Here is a 23,314-nt window from a genome sequence, read left to right on the forward strand (position 1 = left end):
GTATAGTGGTTGTACAAATATACTTACAGCTTTGTTGAACAGCACCACTCACCTTCATTACAGTGGAGATAACCCATGTATATCAGTTCACCAACATTGATCTGTTGTTCACACATTACTAAGGTTGTGGTTATGGTGGTGGAAACAGAAAAATGCATTTGTGGGGGCTACCGTCCCCCGCCATCACCGAATTGTCGGGGCCGTTGGCCCCCGACTCCCCCGTTAAATTCATACCACTACCACAACTGCAACACCCGTTGTATGATTATGCCCGTGGGTACCCGTGTACCTCACGGCGCAGCTCTACTCACGCGGTAACCACCGCCAGCAGCATCGCGTGCTTGAATTGTGTAATCTTGTTTCATTTACCTTCGCAGCCGGTCGGAAGCAACTAATTAGGCCGCGCTGCGCAATTCCCGGCACGCGCGGCGCGTGCCGTGAGCGCCGCTGCTCCTGCACGTCCCCGTACTGGCGCGGGCGAAGTGCAACCAGTACCACACAATGCAGAGGCTCACCACACCACGCACGAGTGCATTTAATGATCGAAGGACCCGTACTTTAATTCCCAGGGCGATAGCACGTTGCTGCTGCCCCGGCATGCGCGTCAAGCCCCGAGTGGACTCACCCGTGCGAGCGTAAACACGTGGGTAAAATTACTCACTCACGCGCAAACAAAAAAATCACCGCGGGCAGGCTCGCCACACCACGCACCGCCCCTCCGTACTCACAGAGACAACACGATACGGTTTATACCCTACGGACGGTTTATTCCCCACGAATAAACGAACTAGACTGTGCGTGTCAGTACGGACCAGCAGGACAGGTCTAACCTATCTCGCTACTGCCTGATACTTAATCGACCTGTCTGCCCTCTATTTTCTCTCCCCGTGCTTCCCCAAAGCGTCCCTTTTTATCCTCCTTTCAAAGCCCTCGCACCGCCCATCCGCGGTGCATCACGGGTCAGGCCGTTAATTCGCGGTGCATCATGGGTAGGGCCGTTAATCCGCGGTGCATCATGGGTAGGGCCGTTAATTCGCGGTGCATCATAGGTAGGGCCGTTAATCCACGGTGCATCATGGGTAGAGACGCTAACCCGCGGTGCACCATGGGTAGAGACGCTTAACCCGCGCTGCCCCGCTCCCCACCTGTCTGCTGGTCCGCGTGTGTTCTAGGCATCTCCTCACTGCAGTTCTCAGCGAGTTCTCCATGGTCATTTAATTCTAAGTTAAGCCACGGCGCCGCAGTGCCATTTGGCCTGGGGGGGGGGGGTGCCTGCCAATTCCCTAACCCTGAGAAACCGTGGAGCACCCCCACGAGGGGGCCTCTCGGGTAACAACTCAGGGCAGGTGCCCCCCCCCTCCCCATGAGGCCCTACTTGAGTGTGTGTGTGTTTAGGTGGGGGGGGGGGGGCAGGGGAAGTGCTGTGATGGGAGCCAGGTGGCTTCTCGGTCGCAGCAGCACAGCGACTGCCCCGGTTTCGACGGAGCGGCTTCTCTGTTGTGGCACCACAATGGCAATTGTCATCCCGGCCGAGGGGCGCCTGACAGCGAGGGACATCCGTCGCTTCATTACTGAGAACTTCCCCTTCTATCAGAACAATGACAAGAAGCGGGGAAACTCTGTCCGTCGCTGCCTCACGTTTGAAGACTGCTTCGTTAAAGTGCCCAGAAGGCCGGGCCGGCCGGGCAGAAGCAATCACTGGGTCGTGGACCCGGCGGCTGCGAACATCTTTGATGACGGCTCGTATCAGCGCAGGAGGAAGAGGTTCAAACGGTGCGGTGTGGTGTGGGGTGAGTGGGCGAATGACTGGATGGGTAGGTGAGTGGGTGGGTAGGTGAGTGGGTAGGTGAGTGGGTGGGTGAGTGGGTGGGTAGGTGAGTGGATGGGTAGGTGTGTGGGCGAATGACAGGGTGGGTAGGTGAGTGGATGGGTAGGTGAGTGGGCGAATGACTGGGTAGGTAGGTGAGTGGATGGGTAGGTGAGTGGGTGGGTAGGTGAGTGGGTGGGTAGGTGAGTGAGTGGGTAGGTGAGCGAGTGGGTAGGTGAGTGAGTGGGTAGGTAGGTGAGTGGGTGGGTAGATGAGTGGGTGGGTAGGTGAGTGAGTGGGCGAATGACTGGATGGGTAGATGAGTGGGTGGGTTGGTAGGTGAGTAGGTGGGTAGGTGAGTGGGTGGGTAGGTGAGTGGGTGGGTAGGTGAGTGAGTGGGCGAATGACTGGATGGGTAGATGAGTGGGTGGGTGGGTAGGTGAGTGGGCGAATGACTGGATGAGTAGATGAGTGGCTGGGTAGGTGAGTGGGTAAGTGAGTGAAAGGGTGGGTGAATCGGTTGGTGGGTGAGTGGGAGGGTGGGTGTGGATGTGTACTGTGATGCATCTGCCAATTGTCTCAAGTGAGTCAACCCATGGCATCTGGGTCTGTCCCGTGACCTGTCAGCGAACTTGGCCTAAGCTCCGTGGTGATCTCACGGGTGGTCGGGGCATTTAAACTGGAGCATGATGTTTATTTTGCTCCCCATAGAATGTGGAGATTTTACGTGGTAACAACTTCTTTAAACACCACCGAGGCGTCGTTAAGCGTCTCTTTCAAACCGTGATAGTTTGCGAACGGTAGTTTCCCTTATCTCCAGATATATAAAAGGCAAAGTTGTGATTATGTGTGTCTGTTCAAAATGTTTAGCGTACTTCCCGACATGCAACAAACTTTAAATTTGCCATGTGGGTACTTTCCAGACTGTACACCGTGCAAACATTATAAAAATACACTTTTAGCTTCTATTTTAGGGGGGGAGGGGATCTCAATAATGCATTTATTTTTTGCACGGCAAGTGAGCTGTGACATCAAATCTGTCACGTGACCCGCGCACGTGGAAGCGTAACGCATTGTAGTGTAGCGGTTAGCGTTGTCTGTGTGTGTCTGTGTGTGTGTCTGTGTGTGTCTGTGTGTGTCTGTGTGTGTGTCTGTGTGTGTGTGTGTCTGTGTCTGTGTGTGTCTGTGTGTCTGTGTGTGGCTGTGTGTGTGTCTGTGTGTGTCTGTGTGTGGGGGGGGGAGCGGTAGTGTAGTGGTTAGCGCTACGCTGCGCTACGAACCCGGCGACCCGAGTTCGATTCCCGCTCACGGCCACCACCGGTGATGATTATTTCAACCGGTCCTGGGCCTCCCCTAGGTCGACTCAGCCTCAAACGTGTAAATGTTGTGGTGTGAACATCGGGAGACAAAGGCGGCCGGACGTGGTGAATCCAAGTCCCGGGCGAAGCCGGGTAGTTAAAGCTCGTGCTGTTATATTCACAATCAGATGTTTTTATTTCGACTCGAGGAAAATCGGTGAAATCGGAAGCCAACGATAGGCCCCAGTTGTGGGCCCTTCTTAACCTGGTAACAAAATAATATTCTTAATCAGTGATGTCCTCACCTAAGCGTGTGAGACGAGACGGACGCACAAGACTCTAGTCTCCCTTTGCTGTACATCACTCACAGAGCACCACAGCGCCCCCCCCCCACCCACCAGATCCACAACAGCGTTCGCCCCGCAAGACTAAGGCAGCTTCTCCCTGCCTCAGCTGGACCATCAACAACGGCAACATTTGTGTCAACAACAGCAGCAACAGCTAACTTGGCGCCTTTATCATTACGTCTTCAGCACGGCAGCAGCAGCACGGAACAACTTCAGGGCATGACTCAGTCGCAACTCGCGTTTAAAATCGTCACGCAAGACGGCTCTCCGCGAGACGTCGCGGGCACACGGCGAGTTACTTTTTTCCCCGAATAAAACTCGGGACAACGTGAATGCGTGGAAACGAGAAACGATGTCGGAACGCAACGGGGCATCGCAAATCGTAAAGATTTTTGCGAGAGCGAGAAAGAAAAGCTTCCTTCTAGACGTCGCCGCCGCGCGCCAACGACGGCACCAGCGCGAGCAGAAGCGCCGTGGGCCAAGCGGCACCGGGGCAGCAAGACGCCTTGCTGGTGGCGGACGCCCGCCCCGCTGACGTCGTCACCACTGACGTCGTCGCCGCTGCTGATGACGCCATCGCCGCTGCAAAGGGGCAAGCGGAGAAACGAGACGTCAGTCGCCATCGCTACGATGAGAGCGATGTACGAGTACCGGGGGGGCCTCCTACAACCCTCCGCCTCCTCCTCCATTTCCACCACCACCAACAACACCAACACCACCAACACCACCAACACCAACACCACCACCAACATCACCACCAACACCACCACCAACATCACCACCAACACCACCAACATCACCACCAACACCACCAACACCACCACCAACATCACCACCAACATCACCACCAACACCACCACCAACACCACCAACACCCCACCACCACCAACACCACCACCAACACCAACACCACCAACACCAACACCACCAACACCACTAACACCACCACCGCCACCACCTCCTAGGGGATGGAAGATTTGTTGGAGGTTGTTGGTAGTTGAGACTGAAACCTCTTCCTCACTTGTTCACTCAGCCACTCACCCACCCACCCAATCACTCATTCAGAGAGACGATCCATCACACTACGTTTAAAACTATTTGGTAAATTAAAACGCCGACTGTCACATCATCGACGTCAGGTGCCCGATTGTAACTCCTCTGCGGTGAGCGGTGGACCACCACCACCACCACCACCGCCACCCGCGTGTCAACAACGCTCTTTGCCAAAACAGCAAACCCCTGCCCAGAGTTGCGATGCTGAGAATCGTTTTATTGTCAAAGCGTTATTTTATCTCCGTTTGACCGCAAATTGGTTGACTGCCCTCGATGTGTGCACCTCCATGAGTCCATGGGAGCCTTTAACATTTAAGTCTATGGGAGCCTTTAACATAGAAGTCTATGGGAGCCTTTAACATTGAAGTCTATGGGAGCCTTTAACATTGAAGTCTATGGGAGACTTTAACATTGAAGTCTATGGGAGCCTTTAACATTGAAGTCTATGGGAGCCTTTAACAGTGAAGTCTATGGGAGCCTTTAACATTGAAGTCTATGGGAGCCTTTAACATTGAAGTCTATGGGAGCCTTTAACATTGAAGTCTATGGAAGCCTTTAACATTGAAGTCTACGGGAGCCTTTAACATTGAAGTCTACGGGAGCCTTTAACATTGAAGTCTACGGGAGCCTTTAACATTGAAGTCTACGGGAGCCTTTAACATTGAAGTCTGTGGGAGCCTTTAACATTGAAGTCTGTGGGAGCCTTTAACATTGAAGTCTATGAGAGCCTGTAACATTGAAGTCTATGGGAGCCTTTAACATTGAAGTCTATGGGAGTCTTTAACATTGAAGTCTATGGGAGCCTTTAACATTGAAGTCTATGGGAGCCTTTAACATTGAATCCAAGCATGAATGGAGCAAGCACTTGGGAACCCGAGCAGCCAATGGAGATTCACGGGGTGGCCAGAAACCAAGTTTTTTTAAAACCCAGGACTTTCCGCGCCGCCGATCTCATTGGGCTGACCACGGCCATTTGCATCGTCAGGGTGGTCAGACGATCCAAGCCGCCGCCCTCCCGCGTACCTGGCGAGGTAGCTAACAGCTCGTCGTCGTGATCCTCGCCATCGTCAGCACCGCCGTCACGGCCGCTACCGGCGTTGGGGGCCGATGGCGAGGACGTAGAGGCCTCCTTGCCATCGTCCTGGCCCTCCTCCTCGTCCTCCTCCTTCTCGTCCTCCTCCTCGTCCTCCTCCTCGTCTCCCTCCTCGTCCTCCTCCTCGTCCTCCTCGTCCTCCTCCTCGTCCTCCTCCTCACCGCCCGGCGCCACTGTGGGGGTGGTTGTGGGGGTGATGGTGGTGGTAGTTAATGGTGGCGGTGGCGGGTGTAGCGGTCTACACCGCGCTACACCGCGCTACGAACCCTGCGAACCCGAGTTCGATTCCCGCTCACGGCCACCAACACGCGGTGACGATTATCTGAACCGGTCTTGGGCCTCCCCTAGGTCGACTCGGCCTCAAACGAGCACCCGGCGCGGTGTGTGGCGAACATCGCCAGCACCGGGGAGACAAAGGCGGTCGGGCGTGGCGCCGGCCACCCGCCCCCTCGTGCGCCGTGCCGGCCTTCACAGGCGCCGCTCGCTAACGGCGCTCGCCCCCGCGGCCTGTTGAGGCTACACGGCGGAGGATCTTCGTCTTCGACGGCGGCGGTTAATGGCTCGGCGCCGGATCGGAGAGGGATTCCGGCCGGCGGGTTTGTTGCCGGCGGCGACTTTGCTCACCTTCAACGGAGAGGTGCGCCCGCAGCTGGTCTGTGTTGAGGTTGTTGGTGGCGAAGCAGGTGTAAGTGTCCGTGTCCTCGCGCCGCAAGTCCAGGATGCGAAGGGTGCCGTTCTCGAAGATCTGGAAGCGCTCGCCCTCAACATTCAAGCTCCGGTAGTTCCTGAACCTGGCGGTGCGCGGGAAGGCGTGGGGGGCGTGGGGGGCGTGGGGGGCGTGAACCGTTGCGGTTTGACGGCGATGCCGTCGGGGGATTTGAGATCCGGGGTCGGCGGCTTCGGGAGACGCGGAGGCGAACGTCCCGCGGGACGTTGGAGCGGCGAGGTTCACGCGGCCCTCCGCCGCGTTGAGTGCCCCTCTCACTCTCTTGCTCTGAGCCACGTCCGCGTGGCGGCCATCGACAGTCACCCAACCCCACCCCCGCGCGCGCGAAATTATAAATGTTAGCCTATGGGAGCCTTTAACATTGAAGCCTATTGGAGTCTTTAACATTAATGTCTATGGGAACCTTTAACATTGAAGTCTATGGGAGTCTTTAACATTGAAGTCTATGGGAGTCTTTAACATTGAAGTCTATGGGAGTGTTCTATGTTGAACTTCTTTCGCTCCGTACGTGGCCAGCCATGCAAACCCGCTGGCGGCATTCACAAAACAGACTCAACCCCCGTACCTCTGATTAGCACGGTTGGCCACGTAGGGTGCGAAAGAAGTTCAGGGCACGTACAGCCCTCGCGACAGGGAGCGTCGAAGCGCGATGACGGTGTGCCGAATGAACGAGGAGCCTCTTCGTCGTCAGGGCTGTCGTTTGCGACATGGCCGGGTAGCTTCTGAAAAACAGCTGCACGGCTCGGTGGGCATCAGGCGGTGAAATAAACAAAAAGAGTCTCCAGCGAGCGGAGAGCGAGAGGAGAGGCGGAGAGGGACGGACGCTCAGGCGCAGCGTTCGGTCTCACCACAGGATGGTGGCGGGCGGCCACACCGAGCACTCCATGTACACCGCCTCTCCCTCTCTCGCCCTGTACATCCTGTCTGGCTCCGTCAGCATCGACGGGGGGCTGGCTGTGTGAGGCGGTGGTGGGGGGGGCAGAGACAGCGAGCGGGCAGAGGTCGCTCCCGAGGGTGGGGGGGGGGGTCGCTCCGGGCCGAGCAAGTACTTGCAGTGCTGCACCTTAACAAACTGCGTACTCAACTGGGCCCTGTACGTGTGTGTGTGTGATGTCGCAACCGTGCACCTTTCCGTCGTGTGTCCGGAGGTTGCTGCTTTGCTGCATACACCTGATGTGAGCTTCTTTGGTACCGTACGTGGCCAGAGATGATAACCGCAGCTGCGGGCGAAAATACAGCAGAGTGTTAGTAGGGTCTCTGTGTGAGTAGTGTGTGGGTCTCTGTGTGAGTAGTGTGTGTCTCTGTGTGAGTAGTGTGTGGGTCTCTCTGTGTGAGTAGTCTGTGGGTCTCTCTGTGAGTAGTGTGTGGGTCTCTCTGTGAGTAGTCTGTGGGTCTCTATGTGAGTAGTGTGTGGGTCTCTGTGTGAGTAGTGTGTGGGTCTCTCTGTGTGAGTAGTGTGTGGGTCTCTGTGTGAGTAGTGTGTGGGTCTCTGTGTGAGTAGTGTGTGGGTCTCTCTGTGTGAGTAGTGTGTGGGTCTCTCTGTGAGTAGTGTCTGGGTCTCTATGTGAGTAGTGTGTGGGTCTCTGTGTGAGTAGTGTGTGGGTCTCTGTGTGAGTAGTGTCTGGGTCTCTATGTGAGTAGTGTGTGGGTCTCTGTGTGAGTAGTGTGTGGGTCTCTCTGTGTGAGTAGTGTGTGGGTCTCTCTGTGAGTAGTGTCTGGGTCTCTATGTGAACAGTGTGTGGGTCTCTGTGTGAGTAGTGTATGGGTCTCTGTGTGAGTAGTGTGTGGGTCTCTCTGTGTGAGCAGTGTGTGGGTCTCTGTGTGAGTAGTGTGTGGGTCTCTGTGTGAGTAGTCTGTGGATCTCTGTGTGAGTAGTGTATTGGGTCTCTGTGTGAGTAGTGTGTGGGTCTCTCTGTGTGAGTAGTGTGTGGGTCTCTGTGTGAGTAGTGTGTGGGTCTCTGTGTGTGAGTAGTGTGTGGGTCTCTGAGTGAGTAGTGTGTGAGTCTCTGTGTGAGTAGTCTGTGTGTCTCTGTGTGAGTAGTCTGTGTGTCTCTGTGTGTGGGACCCAGACACTACTCACTCAGAGACCCACACACTACTCACACAGAGACCCACAGACTACTCACTCAGAGACCCACACACTACTCACAGAGAGACCCACATACTACTCACACAGAGACCCACACACTACTCACACAGATACCCACACACTACTCACACAGAGACCCACACACTACTCAAACAGATACCCACAAGTGTTTCGAGTACTCGGCCCCGCTTGAACGTCGAAGTGCTTCGTTGAAGCTATCATTTGCAAGAGCCGGGGTGCTTCTGAAAAAAAAAGAGCCACGAAGCTCAGTGGGCATTGCCTGGTGAAGTCAAAAGAGTCGAGTTTAGTCGATGGCCTTTAGTGGGAGTAGCGTTGAGAGGGGGCATCGTCTCAAGTGGGGTAGCGGCACTGTTTGCTACTCACGGTCAAGGGGCAGGGCGAAGGGGTTGTGACGGTCGCCCAGCACAACGACCAGCAAGGCCACTAAACGGGTGGTGGTGTGGAAAGTCTCCATGGTGGGGGGGGGGGTGACAGATGGTCGGCCTGGCGGCTTCCTTCACTTGGCTAGGAGGGGTGAAGGGGAGGGAGTAGGAGGAGCAGTGGGAATGATATTTATTTAGACTGCAAGAGGAGGAATCCAAAGCGCTATGAAGCTCTTTTTTCACAGATGTCCAGCTGTGGCGCTGGGTCAGAAACATGACAACACAAAACAAAAACACGGCGTGAGTGCAGAGTTACAGGAAGAGTAAAACAAATCACTTTAAAAAAATATATATACTAATAAAACTAACCAATGTTTAATCTTGCCACGCGAAGCACACCACCGTGCTACATAGCTCTTTTTAAGAAGAGACATTGGCCCATAAACGGTGGGCTGATATCAAGTGGACATTTAGGGCAAAATACTCTAAACGCGTGGCGTTTCTGAATGTGGAGGGGAAAAAACCGGAGGACTCTGGGAGAGAAATCCACGCGGCCGCGGGGCGCGAGAAACGTCAACTCCAAAGATAGAGCAGGGAATGTCAGGGTCGGTATCAAACCCCACGACCTCCTGTACACCAGGTGACAACCATGCCGGGTTAAAGACCTCCTCCTTCACAACGGGACAATTGGAGTCATGCCTAAGGCTCCCTCACTGATGGACACGTTCCTCCTGTGTTGAGCAAAATGTTTAGGTTCTCATCGTTTCGCAGAGGCTGCATTTTTTGCCACCGCAGAAAACGAACGTTGGGGGAAACGCCTCCTCGCATCGGACTCTTTGTTTTTTTTGCTAAAGTCACGTAGGTAAAAAAAAATCTATAAAATAAATAAATGAAAAAAACAACTCAATTAAAATCACGACGTTTCGGAGGCAGCAGCACAAGCTTCCGTCTTGAGGTGGAAACCGTCACGGCAAAATTGCTGCATCAGGTGAAGAGAACTCTAAGACACCCGAGATTGTATACAGGTTAAGGGGGGGGGGAGATAAGAAGGGCCGTGGGGGGGGGCTAAGTTAAGCCGCCTTCTGTTATGCTGCAGGGGGTTGGGGGGGACGGAGAGATGGCCGTGTGCAGGTTGAAGAGCGTTACACACATGAACCAGAGGCAGGGGGCAGTAGTTAAGCTGACAAACTGGTTGCCTTGCAGAGCATACTGCTGTAAACTATAAGGCTGCTAAAGTTTAACTTGGGTTTAACTTTATTTTTTTTACCTCTGCGGCTTTACCGAAAAAAATCCAAAGAGTATGAATCCTTGCACATCACGAAAGCTTCAAATCTAGCGCCTCACATCGTGTTAGTTTGGCACCGATGTTCGTGCTGATGTTTTAAACTAGATCAATAAAACAACATTGATTACAGCCCCAGCTCAGGTTTTTTTTCCCATCAATGAAACACCCCCTGAAGTGAGAGCACCTTCCAGGATATAAACCAACACTGCCGCACGTCTGTCCAAGAGCTGTGTAATAAAAACAATTGAGTTGAAAAAAATGTCAAGCTGACAGGGAAAGGGGCTCCTGGCAACTGTGACCGCCAGCCAGGTCGATGTATTGGTAATGAGAATGTGCAATTTGTTTTATCCTTGGAAACACGGACTATGAATAAAACGAGATATTCTTAACTCTTTCGGTAAAGTCACATTGAAGGGAAACAATAAAATAATAAAATATATAAAACAATAAAAATTCTCACGACGTTTCGACCATAACACAAACGGTCGTCATCAGGTTGAAACGTCATGAGAATTTTTATTGTTTTATATATATTTTATTGTTTCCCTTCAACGTGACTTTACCGAAAGAGCTAAGAATATGAATTACCGCAGTTACGAAAGCTTCAAATCAAAATTTAAAACGAGATACTCGCAGAGTTTATGCTTCTGAATGTGCACTTGTTCAAGCGATTCACTCGGGTCTAAGAGGCAGACGCACGGTAAATTATTGGGCGCACTTTGTAAGCTCCTAAGGTAGACAAAGCGAGCTTGAACACGACGCGCTCGAGTGAAGTCTTTGAGCGACGCATCACCACATTGACACGCGTGCATCGCAAACAATTCAAGTTTAAAACACGCAGCAAAGATTCGTTACAAAAGCCTAGCGGCAGCCTTCAGGCATCCTTTGGAAGCTTGCTAACCCACAACATAACCTAGAGACCATCTTCCAGGTCTCTATGGAGACCATCGCATGACAGCGGCATCTGTAGCCGGCCAAAGTGCCGCCTCGGCCGGCTGGGCAATCTAGCCGAGACCGGTGACACTCCCGGAATAGGCCTCAACACGGCACTCACCAGCGCAACGCTGCGTAGGTGTCTGGGGGGGGGTCTTGAGCTATATCCTCCTTCGTGGTGAGGTTACAAACAAAGCAATGTCCTCGTGTGGTCGTGGTGGAGGAGGAGATTCGACGTTCCGTGCCTCGAATCACGGGCAGGCGACTCGGCGGGGCTGTTATCACGTGAGGCCTTAGCAGGGCGCTTTTATAAATCGTAGTGCGGATAGGCGAACACGCAGTGCGAGCGAGGCTCAGATTCTGTAGAATTGATAAACACTGCCCATAGACTCATCACTGCCCATAGACTCAACACTGCCCATAGACTCAGCACTGCCCATATACTCAACACTGCCCATAGACTCAACACTGCACCATAGACTCAACACTGCACCATAATAGACTCAGCACTGCCCATAGACTCAACACTGCCCGTAGACTCAACACTGCCCGTAGACTCAACATTGCCCATATACTCAACACTGCACCATAGACTCAACACTGCCCGTAGACTCAACTCTGCCCATAGACTCAACACTGTCCATAGACTCAACACTGCCCATAGACTCAACACTGCCCCATAGACTCACCACTGTGATCTCTACATTTGGGTCAAACTTAACATCTCTTAATGTTCGACGGCTTGTGCACCAGATCTTATTTATTCACGATGTACTTACAAAAAATTCCGCAGACTACCTACTGGATTTCCTCTCTGTTTCAAAGAACAAATTTGACCTCAGGTCTTCGCTCATTTACCAGCTTCACATTCCCTATTGCCGTACAAAAACTGGAGGAAGGGCCTTTGCTATTCATGACCCCAGGGTCTGGAATGCTATTGCCAATAAACTGCAACTTGAATCACTACCTATGAGATCTTCACTCAAAACTGCTCTAGAGGAGTTGTACACCCCTAGCTGCCACTGCTATTCAGTGGCCTAAAATATGGCTCTAGATTTTGGTGTTATAATTTATTCATGTAGTTTATTGTAAAAAATTCGGTCACACTCCCTATGATCACTGTTACATTGCATTTATGGCTTTTATTTTGGTGATTTCGAAAAGTTTTTTTGGTTTAGGCCATGTTAATGTTTATTGTAGTACGGAGTTAGACTGATGGCCTTAATCTTAGTTATCTACATAATGACACCTTGCCGATATTAACTATGTTAACCTATTTGTATTTTTTTTATTTTTAAATTATATCTTAAAGCTATTTTATATTCGATATTTATTAAATTTTATATACTTTAGCCCCTTGGTGTTATACTTTTAACCCTTATTATTATAGTAAGACTTGTTTAAAACTTATTTAAGATTTTAGATTCCTATATGTTGAATGTATGCACCATCCTGCCAAAGTAAATTCCGTGTCGGTGTGAACTTTCATGGCGAATAAAACCCTTTCTGATTCTGATTCTATTGTGGTTGTTGTTATTTGACTTGCATCCCACTGGGGTTTTTGCACACAGAGTTGGTGTACGGTGCTATTTCAGGAATATTTTGATATTTTTTTCCTGTATTTTCTGTTTGCACAGTCACATAATCATTTTAAGATGTTTTCTTGTTCATGTTTTTTGTTTGTTGCGGTTGCACCCGATTCAAGAGCCGAATGGCTCACAGGGCTATACCAAACAAATGAACAAATGAACTAAAATGAACTAATATCGAAAGGCACATTAACATAATTTATTCATACTCTAATTTATTTATTTACGGAGAAGCTCATTGTAGGAGGGGCGTGTCCCGTTCCCCGGAAGTGACGTCATGTCACCTGCTGCAGGAAGCTATCGCTTCCTGCACTGAAATCCGAGGTGAGAAATTCTCATTGCGATTGTGGTTGTTGTGGTGGTGGTTATGGTGGTTGTTGTTGTTTACCAAGGTAGAGCCTCGCTCTCTCTCGTAGGGATGTCAACTGAGTAGCAGCGAGCATTGGAATCGATGTCCAGGTTGGAACTTTACAACGCGGGGCCTAGCCACGCGGGGCCTTGCCTCCTGCCCTCGCCTGATGGCATTCACTTTAATTATCTCGCTTAAGTTTAATTTGTCTTCACCCGGCTCGCCACTTTGTAACTTTGTTTTATTGTCAATATTCACGCAGTTTTTATTTTTTTCACCAGGCCAAGCCCGCTTGAGCTGCTATACCGCTCTTGTCATCAGAAGCGACCTGCCCACAACAACACAAGGTGAGGCTTTGTCAACGTGTGTGAATGTTTTGACTTAAAACTTTGGTGACTGTAGGAATTAATATTCTTGGTTCTTTCGGTAAAGTCACGTAGATAGAAAATAAAATGAAAATAACAAAAAAATGTAAATAAAGCAAAAAAACTCACGTCGTTTTGATCGCAACACAAGTGGTCTTTATATAATGTAATTATATTATCTGTTATTGTTATTTTCTATCTACGTAACTTTACTGAAAGAAACAAGAATACGTGTGTCAATGTCTATCGGTCAAAGACGCTAAACAGAGTGACACAAACTCCAAATATACAGCAGGCGTCAGGGTCGGGATCGAACCCACGACTTCCTGTATACCAGGTGAGGTAGTTAACATCTCACCACAGAGAGAGACACGCAAACTCCAGTTAGCCTCGGCTGTGTTCGTTGATCCTCAATTAATTACTTGGTGCAGTGAGGAAGCATTCATGCCAAGCAGATGAAGGTGGCCAGGCGTGATTCTAGACACGCCACCGCCTGTTTACCCAGTGACAGTGTACAGTTTGTGTTTGCAGTAACGTCTATTAACTCTGTTGAACACGGAGGTTATATCATAACAATAGTTTACTTTTGTTTTCCTCTGGAACTCTTTATACGAATGGAAACAGGAAGTTAACACAGCACGCACATGCAGCTGAAGTCGGAACTGTTCATCCCAGCATTCAAGGAGATCTGAGCCTGGATTCACACCTCTAAGTTGCGATTGAACATTGATTTATGAATTAATTTATGAATTAACACAGATAGTATTGTTTTCAACACCCTTTGCTATGTCAGCTGAATTTAGCGCTCATAAATATTCCTTTTGTAGCCAGACAGCCGAAATTGTGTGCTCGGAGTTTTGGGTGAACATTAATTTTGAAGATACGAGGGCTTCCAGGCATGTTTATAACCATTTGCCCTCTCATTGTGTGCCATAACAGCCCTGTGATTAATTTGGGAAAGTTTTTACTACATCATGAATATATGAATATAAACGTGTAAGTCACATGTGACTATATATGCATTCCTCTGTGCCTCGATACTGACGTGTAGATGGTGTGGATATTATTTTTTTCTGTCTGCAGCTGACACTTCCTCTGACGCTTCCTCCGCAGAATTGGTCTGATGGAGTAAATGCAGTCAGCGCAGCTCGGTAGGACAAGGCTCCAATGCGACTGGTGTGCATACAGCACGGATCGGACTGGAGATGTGACACGGCACCAGAGAACTCACACAGGAGAGAAACCCTTCAAATGTACTGTGTGTAACAAGGCATTTGCATGGCCATCAGTTTTTCAGAACCACCAGAGAACACACACAGGAGAGAAACCCTTCAGGTGCAGTGTGTGTGGGAAGGCGTTTTCACAGTCATCTCCTCTTGTAACACACCAGAGAACACACACGGGAGAGAAACCCTTCAGGTGCAGTGTGTGTGGGAAGACATTTTCAGATTCATCTACTCTTAAAAAACACCAGAGAACACACACAGGAGAGAAACCCTTCAAGTGCAGTGTGTGTGGGAATGCATTTTCATGGTCATCTCGTCTTAAAACACACCAGAGAACACACATGGGAGAGAAACCCTTCAAGTGCACTGTGTGTGGGAAGGCATTTCCAGATTCATATAATCTTCAAAGACACCAGAAAACACACACGGGAGAGAAACCCTTTAAGTGCAGTGTTTGTAGGAAGGCATTTTCACAGTCATCTGCTCTTAAAAAACACCAGAGAACACACACGGGAGAGAAACCCTTCAAGTGCAGTGTGTATGGGAAGCCATTTTCACAGTCATCTGCTCTTAAAGCACACCAGAGAACACACGGGAGAGAAACCCTTCACGTGCACTGTGTGTGGGAAGGCATTTTCACAGTCATCTGCTCTTAAAAAACACCAGAGAACACACACGGGAGAGAAACCCTTCAAGTGCAGTGTTTGCGGGAAGGCATTTGCACATTCATCAAATCTTCAAGTACACCAGAGAACACAGAAGCATCAGAAGATCCACAAGGAGTGGCGTCTGAAATCAGCTTGTGAAAGTCAAAGTGCCGCAATGAGCCCATCCCTCATGAAACACGAACCGGAAGAAAATCCCAGCTTGGACACTTTTGAAGGTATCGAGGTGAAATATGAAGAGGTGAAGGTGAAATATGAAGAGGTGATGGTGAAATGTGAAGAGGTGATGGTGAAGGTAAAATGTGAAGGTGAAGATTCAACTCCAAAATGGGACCTTCACATCGTGAAGCAGGAGGAGAATTCTGACTGTGAGGCAGAGTGAGGCAACTCCCAGCAGTTTGTGGAAGTGGAGGTGTGGGTGGACTTCCTCCGAGACAATACAAAGTCAAGTGGAGACCCAGTAGATGTGTAAGCCAGAGACGATGTCGCTCCAATAGATGCACCTTTGTCACAGGCCTTTAATGACAAGAACGTGAAGTTGAACACTTTGTGGGCCCATGGGTTGGGTAGATCTGTAACCAGGAGCGAGAGACAATAAGCTCCCAAGCATTCACTATGTTATAACAATTGCATTTACACGGTGCTTCCTTTATCGCCTCAGCAACTCAAAGTTTCGTGTCGTACCTCGTCTGAAACACTCGAAGAGCATCCCCAAGTAGCAGCTGCCCCTGTGTGGCACAAGGTGGTGGCCCTGCACCGGCCTGCATGTGGACAAGAGCCTGTCAGTAGGGGGCGATGATTGATGCGTCATCTCAGTTGTGTTGTTTGTAGGTAATCTTGATTCTAAGCTGTCGTGACTGCAGCAATCCACACTCTTGAGTTATTTCGGTAAAGTCACCACGTGGGTAGAAACATAACAGATCACGGCGTTTAGATCACAACACAAGCAATCGTCATCACGTGGGCCAACCACAGCAAGAGAAACTGCTGAAGTAGTAGGCGCCTACTCCAGCAGTTTCTTCTTATTGCTGCTGTGCTTGTCCCACCTGATGACGATTGCTTGTGTTGCCATCGAAACGCCGTGATCTATTATTTGTAGCGTAATGTTTAGAATTTGATACATTTTGACCCAGACGCCAGCATGCAACGGCCTACTCGTTTTGAATGACGCAACAATAGTACAGTGTACATACACTGTTAAGCAGACGGTGCGTATTTGTAAATAACTTCTTGTTAATACGATGTAACGTGATGCAGTCAATTTCGCTGCAGTAATTCAATGTTGTTGATATGCCCGTCAATCATTTAGAATTAATACTTGTCTGATTGTGCGCGTACATGTAACATTTTGTCTGAGGGTCACACATTGAATAAGTGATGTTAGGACAAAGTGTGTGTGTGTGTGTGTTTGGAAGTAACCTGTACAGAGAACTTGGGTGAGACCCGTTGTTCTTGTGATACAGATCAAAGGGTACTTTTGTGTTTCACGAAGCGTCTGCCTCTGGAGCAATTCATTGTCTTTGAAATAGGGAGCACGCTCGAATCATTCATCAGTTACAAGGCATACCACTTGAAAGTTACACGTATAGGAGGAGGTACATTCTCTACAACACGAATTCTAGTTTTGTCTTACGTGTTGACATACGATTTTGTCTAACTAGGACTAGAAATGCACCTTGCTGATTGACGTCTGGATGTTCGTACCTATCGGTTGAAGCAAACCCCACTTCTGTTGTTGAGACGCTGTGCACCGATAAGGGTCCAACACGTTGACGGCCTTCAGGCCAGGAAAGTCACAACATTTGCACACTAAGGACGCATTCACCCAAGTACCCCATGCTCCGTTTTGAAGTTTTAAAATGAAACATCTTTGAATTGTGTTGTGTTTTGAATTAGATGATTTTATTTACTCATTAAAAGCTTGTATCAATTTACATCTGGAAGACTTCATTGAAAAGTACATTTCGTGTGAATTTTCTCTCGTCATTAAGTAGATGGCCTTGCCGGGGGTTTGGTTCAATGTGGACACAAACAGGGTACATACACAGTGTATACACACAGTGACACAGTGTACACACACACAGTGTACACACTCAGTGACACACAGTGACTCAGTGACACAACAACAACCGCCATTCGCCACTAAGTGGCGGTGACGTCACCACGACGCTTGTGCCAGGCACAGTGACACACAGTGACACACACATCTCTTAAAACACACCAGAGAATACACACGGGAGAGAAACCCTTCAAGTGCAGTGTTTGTGGGAAGACATTTTCACGGTCATCTGTTCTTAAAAGCACCAGAGAACACACACGGGAGAGAAACCCTTCAAGTGCACTGTGTGTGAAGGCATTTTCACATTCATCTGCTCTTAAAACACACCAGAAAACACACGGGAGAGAAACCCTTCAAGTGCAGTGTGTGTGGGAAGGCATTTTCACAGTCATCTGGTCTTAAATCACACCAGAGAACACACGGGAGAGAAACCCTTCAAGTGCAGTGTGTGTGGGAAGGCATTTTCACAGTCATCTACTCTTAAAAAACACCAGAGTACACACGGGAGAGAAACCCTTCAAGTGCAGTGTGTGCGGGAAGGCATTTGCACATTCATCAAATCTTCAAGTACACCAGAGAACACAGACAGGAGAGAAACCCTTGAGGTGCACTCTGTGTGGGATGATGTTTGCACAGTCATCACATCTTAAAGTACACCAGAGAACACACACGGGAGAGAAACCCTTCAGGTGCACTCTGCGGGAAGGCGTTTGCACATTCATAAAATCTTCAAGTACACCAGAGAACACGGAAGCATCAGAAGATCTGCAAGGAGTGGAATCTGAAATCAGCTTGTGAAAGCCAAAGTGCCACAATAAGCCCATCCCTCATGAAACAAGAACCGGACGAAAATCCCAGCTTGGACACTTTTAAAGGTATCGAGGTGAAATATGAAGAGGTGATGGTGAAGAGGGAAGAAGTGATGGTGAAGAGGGAAGAAGTGAAGGTGAAATGTGAAGATGAAGATTCAACTCCAAAATGGGACCTTCACATCGATGGAGGCAACGTGAAGCAGGAGGAGAATTCTGACTGTGAGGCAGAGCGAGGCAACTCCCAGCAGTTTGTGGAAGTGGAGGTGTGGGTGGACTTCCTCCGAGACAATCCAAAGTCATGTGGAGACCTGGTAGATGTGTAAGCCAGAGACGATGTCGCTACAATAGATGCACCTTTGTCACAGGCCTTTAATGACAAGAATGTGAAGTTGAACACTTTGTGGGCCCGTGGGTTGGGTAGATCTCTAACCAGGAGCAAGAGCCAATAAGCTCCTAAGCATTCACTATGTTATAATAATTGCTTTTACACGGTGCTTGCTTAATCGCCTCAGCAACTCGGAGTTTTGTGTCGTTCTTGCCTGAAACACTCAAAGAGCATCCCCAAGTAGCAGCTGCCCCTGTGTGGCACAAGGTGGTGGCCCTGCACCGGCCTGCATGTGGACAAGAGCCTGTCAGTAGGGGGCGATGATTGATGTGTCATCTCAGTTGTGTGGTTTGTAGGTAATGTTTAGAATTTGCTACATTTTCACTCAGACGGCAGCATGCAATGGCCTACTCGTTTTGAATGACACAATAGTATGTTTTACATACACGGTGAAGCAGACTGTGCAACTTTTTAAAAAAGCTTCTTGTTAATACGATGTAATGTGATGCAGTATATTTCACTGCAGTAATCCAATTTTGTTAATATGCCTGTCAATAATTTAGAATGTATACTTGTCTGGTTTTGTGCATACATGTAACATTTGATCTATAAGGGTCAAACATTGATTAAGTGATGTTAGGACAAAGTGTGTGTGTGTTTGAAAGTAACCTATACAGAGAACTCAGGTGAGACCCGTTGTTCTTGTGATACAGGTCAAAGGGTATTTTTGTGTTCCACGAAGCATCTGGAGCAACTCATTGTCTTTGAAATAGGTAGCACGCTCGGATCATTCATCAGTTACAAGGCATACCACTTAAAAGTTACACGTATAGGAGGAGGTACATTCTCTACAACACGAATTGTAGTTTTGTCTTACGTGTTGACATAGATTTTGTCTAACTGGGACTATAAATGCTCCTTGCTGATTAACGTCTGGATGTTCGTTACCTATCGGTTGAAGCAAACCCCACTGCTGTTGTTGAGACGCTGTGCACCAATAAGGGTCCAACACGTTGACGGCCTTCAGGCCAGGAAAGTCACAACATTTGCACACGAAGGACGCATTCACGCAAGTACCCCATGCTCCGTTTTGAAGTTTTAAAATGAAACATCTTTGAATTGTGTTTTGAATTAGATGATTTTATTTCTTCATTAAAAGCTTGTATCAATTTACATGTGGAGGACTTAATTGAAAGGACATTTCATGTGAATTTTCTCTCGTCGTTAAGTAGATGGCCTTGCCGGGGGTTCGGTTCGATGCGGACTTTCACCTGTTTGGGATTGCGGGATCGAGACAAGGCGACACTGAGCTGGCCGTGCGAGAAGACCGCCGTCTGCAGATCGATTCCAACGTAATCGAACGTCTGTCCCTGCGCCTCCGTCGTCCATGCAGGGGGTGCGTAGGTTTGCAGCGCCCCCTGCATGAAAACAACGGAAAGTGCAGCGTTCATCACAGATAGATAAAGTTGTGCGCTTATATTTAAAATGTTATTCTTTTATAAGGTGATGTTGAAATCGTAAAGTGTTTGGCCAGTTGATGATTTCAATCAGATTTATTCATTTATTATACACCACATATCCGAGCTTTTGTGGTCCTGTTGAGCTCAAGTTGGAAAAAGTCCGTGACTATAACTTCGCTCAATATTGTAAACGTGTTTCTATTATTTAGTTATTGTTTAATATAAACTTCTTCAGATAATGGGTTTCAAGATGTACTTGAATGGCACGTTCGTTGTTCCGGTGTTTAATGGCTTGGACGTCATGGCAAATGGCTTCCAAGGATGTGGAAGTCAATGGTGGATGATAATTTGACATTTCGGTGTTGATTTGGAGTAGATTGTTTAACTGTTGCATACCAGGTGGTGAAATGCTTTGCCGAGTACCTGAACTGTTTGACCAAGTGAATTCATGAAGAGTTCGATACGAGTTTGAGCGTCAATATTCTTGCGGAACAACAAAGGTCGGATATTTTAAAGATTCCTGATCGTACGTTTATTGCGACAACGTTCACGGGGAACACGTGTGGAGGAGAGTTCCGGGTGAAGTCTCCCCTTACCTGGCAACCATGGTGGCTGTCCGCTGATCACTCTCGCTCCGTCACAGCTACGAGCTGTAGGGACGGGACGCTCCACCCTGGCGCTGTTTTAATTCACAGCACCAAGACTGGAGAGCCTCATCCCTATAGTGCCCTCCTGTTGTGCCGCATCATTTACCACGTAACGAGGCAATGTTTTCATGAGCAGTGCGTTCCACTACACACTCACACGAGCGAACCATGTGCAACAGTGTGCGTACATACAGACAGGAACAAACACGCGGGTGCACATACACACACGAGCGCTTACTTGCAAACACGGACGAGTGGAGATGCACGCACTAGTGTGGTCACCACCTGGCTAGCTACACTAGTATACTAAACTATACACTACACTATACATTATACTACTATACACTACACTATACTGAACACTATTATACACTACACTATACACTATAATATACACTACTATACAATACACTATTATACACTACACTATACACTACAATATGCACTACTTTACACTACACTATACACTACACTATACACTACACTATACACTACTATACACTACACTATACACTTATACACTACAATATACACTATTATACACTACACTACTATACAATACACTATTATATACTACACTATACACTTATACACTACAATCAAAACTACAATATGCACTACTATACACTACACTATACACTACACACTACTATACACTACACTACTATACACTACACTATACACTAAGCTATACACTACTATACACTACACTATACACTACACTACTACACTATACACTACACTACTATAAACTACTATACACTGCACCATACACTACTACATACTAGTGCTGCACTAGTCCCCACACTGCAAAGACAAAGGCTCCCCAATGTAGACTGACGCATCCACAGACCCACACGTGGACCCACGGACTCGCACAGAAACCCACGGACTCATCGACTCCCACTGGGCGTGCGCTGTTAGCGAGCACCGGTGAGGGTCGCAATGGAACAACACCAGGGGCTGGTGTGGACAGAACCACGGCTGGCCGCTCGTCTCTCCAATTCTGATGTTAGCACCCCCACCCACCTCACCACCTTCTTAATTATGGCTGAGTCCACCTAAGTGACGCTCGGGACTGCTTCAGGTAAGGGGCCGACCTTAAATGACGTCACGCGATTTTAGAGGATTTTTGACCCCCGCCCCCATCGTCACACGACGTCACAAAGTCAGACCCCTCCCTCAAATATGACGTCACAAAGCTCTCCCCCCCACCCCCCCAAAAAATAAAACATGCTTCAAATCACTTTAAACTATTGTTGTCATTGTAGTGCGTTGTTAATGTGGCGCTGCATACTGATGTTGTAGGTAAAAAACATTCATTACAAAGTCTAATTAAGTAGAACGTGTTTATATTTATTTATAGTTGCGCAATTTGATGTGACGTCACTTTTCTCAAACCCCCCCCCCCTTGTCACACATCGTCACAAATGTCTGACCCCGCCCCCCCCCCCCTCTAGGTGCGTGACGTGATTCACGGACGGCCCCTAATTGTCGCTGGCATTGGCCTTGAGCGAGAATGGCGCAGCGCCGCTAACCGCTACGCCGTGATGGTGCCCTTACCTGCCTGAACGGAGACGCGGTCAGACGATGGGTGAGCCGTTGGTGCGGGCAGGACGAGTGATCTCGGGCGTACCTCCTGACGTGGAATGCGAGGGAGGTCGGAGTGCGCGTGTGAAGAGAGACGGCAAGGGGCGGGAGGAGAGGGGGGCGATCGGACGGAGCGGAAGCAGGAGGACGAGGGCAGGAGAGACAGCGGAGCCGTGGAGGAGTCTGGGCGCGCTTGATGGTGAAAGTTGACGTGGACGCACGCTGCAGAAGAGAAGAAAATCTTCACGCTCGGCGCCACACACAGCCAGACGTAGCTCACCTCATCCGTCTTGCTGACGATGTGAAGGACGACTAGACTCTGATTGTCTTGTAGCTCTGTGGAAAGAAGGAGAGGTGTCAGGTACCACTAGTCAGTATACCTGCTGTAATCATAGCAGGTACCACCACAGCAATATGCACTGCTGTTATCATAGCATAAAAAAATATAACAATACTATCATAGAAGGTTAACTAAACGAGCATACATTTTTAACTAATTTAGGATAAACATTAAACTTAATGAGTATGGATAAATATACTGCATTAGCATACAGATTAAAATTAATTAGCATACCAAAATTAGCATATGACAACTGTTGACCAATCGCTGTGCACCATCGCCGGAGACGCTCCCAGGTTTGCCTCTCGACCAATCGGATCGCTGCCCCCCCCCCTCCCCACTTTGGCACGCGGCGACCAATCAGATCGCGGGAGGACGCTACCATTTTTAATGCCCTACACGCTGAACGCCGCGCGCCCATGTGCGTGTGAGTGTTTAGTTTTGTTTAATTATTTTAATCATTAAAGTTCGCGAGTGTCAAGGTAAGCTACGTTGACTTTTTTTTTAAAGCATTTTCTCAAGAGAACCGTTGTTGCTGCTGCTGTTGTTGTGAAAGGCCCGGTACACCCTGAGGCCTTGCCTAGACTAGGACAGCCTTGATGTCACGTGGGTCCACACTTTTTGCTTCTTTCGGTGAAGTCACGGAGGTAGAAAATAAAATTTATTTATTATTTAAATTATTTATACCTACGTTAAATTTAATAATTTTTATTAAGTTAATTGAAACTTATTTTATACCTACGTATTTTTTTTGTAAATGAATGAGTTTTTATAATTTAATTAAAATTTATTTTATACCCACGTTAAATTTAATTTAAATTGTAATAAATTAAATTTTATTTCATACATACGTTAAATTAAATTGAATTTTT

General features: G+C 48.6%; 1 protein-coding gene and 1 long non-coding RNA gene across 5 annotated transcripts; one reads left to right on the forward strand and one right to left on the reverse strand.

The window, feature by feature from the left end:
• Positions 1-3,277: 3,277 nt before the first annotated feature.
• LOC142921807 (uncharacterized) lies at positions 3,278-11,346 on the reverse strand. 4 transcript variants are annotated; one of them, XM_076063141.1, is made up of 8 exons: positions 11,137-11,346; positions 8,799-8,939; positions 8,579-8,656; positions 7,453-7,545; positions 7,174-7,279; positions 6,223-6,389; positions 5,529-5,771; positions 3,278-4,034 (listed from the first exon to the last, which is right to left on the reverse strand). In XM_076063141.1, exons 2-8 carry the CDS (start codon positions 8,887-8,889, stop codon positions 3,874-3,876), a joined length of 939 nt encoding a protein of 312 aa, XP_075919256.1. In that variant the 5' UTR covers positions 8,890-8,939; positions 11,137-11,346; the 3' UTR covers positions 3,278-3,873. The 4 variants fall into 4 exon arrangements, with proteins under 4 accessions (XP_075919256.1, XP_075919258.1, XP_075919257.1 ...); XM_076063143.1 differs by lacking the exon at positions 8,799-8,939 and having other exon boundaries at positions 11,137-11,345; XM_076063142.1 differs by lacking the exon at positions 8,579-8,656 and having other exon boundaries at positions 11,137-11,345.
• A 1,522-nt stretch (positions 11,347-12,868) lies between these two features.
• LOC142921808 (uncharacterized) lies at positions 12,869-17,143 on the forward strand. The gene is made up of 3 exons (XR_012939665.1): positions 12,869-12,928; positions 13,235-13,300; positions 14,432-17,143. It is a non-coding gene; the product is annotated as an uncharacterized LOC142921808 (long non-coding RNA).
• Positions 17,144-23,314: the final 6,171 nt, after the last annotated feature.

This window comes from Petromyzon marinus, unplaced genomic scaffold, assembly GCF_048934315.1.
Source record: "Petromyzon marinus isolate PM22_M1 ecotype Great Lakes invasive population unplaced genomic scaffold, UKy_Petmar_22M1.pri1.0 PM_G_Scaffold_9, whole genome shotgun sequence".
Lineage (NCBI taxonomy): Eukaryota > Metazoa > Chordata > Hyperoartia > Petromyzontiformes > Petromyzontidae > Petromyzon > Petromyzon marinus.

Excerpts from the sequence above, each read along its gene's own strand:
- LOC142921807 (XM_076063141.1), bottom strand. The coding sequence starts at position 8,889 with ATGGAGACTTTCCACACCACCACCCGTTTAGTGGCCTTGCTGGTCGTT. Across the intron at positions 8,657-8,798 it reads CTTCGCCCTGCCCCTTGACC|AAGCACCCCGGCTCTTGCAA; the intron begins GTGAGTAGCAAA and ends TTTTTTTTTCAG. Across the intron at positions 7,280-7,452 it reads TCCGGACACACGACGGAAAG|CCAGCCCCCCGTCGATGCTG; the intron begins GTGCACGGTTGC and ends CGCCTCACACAG.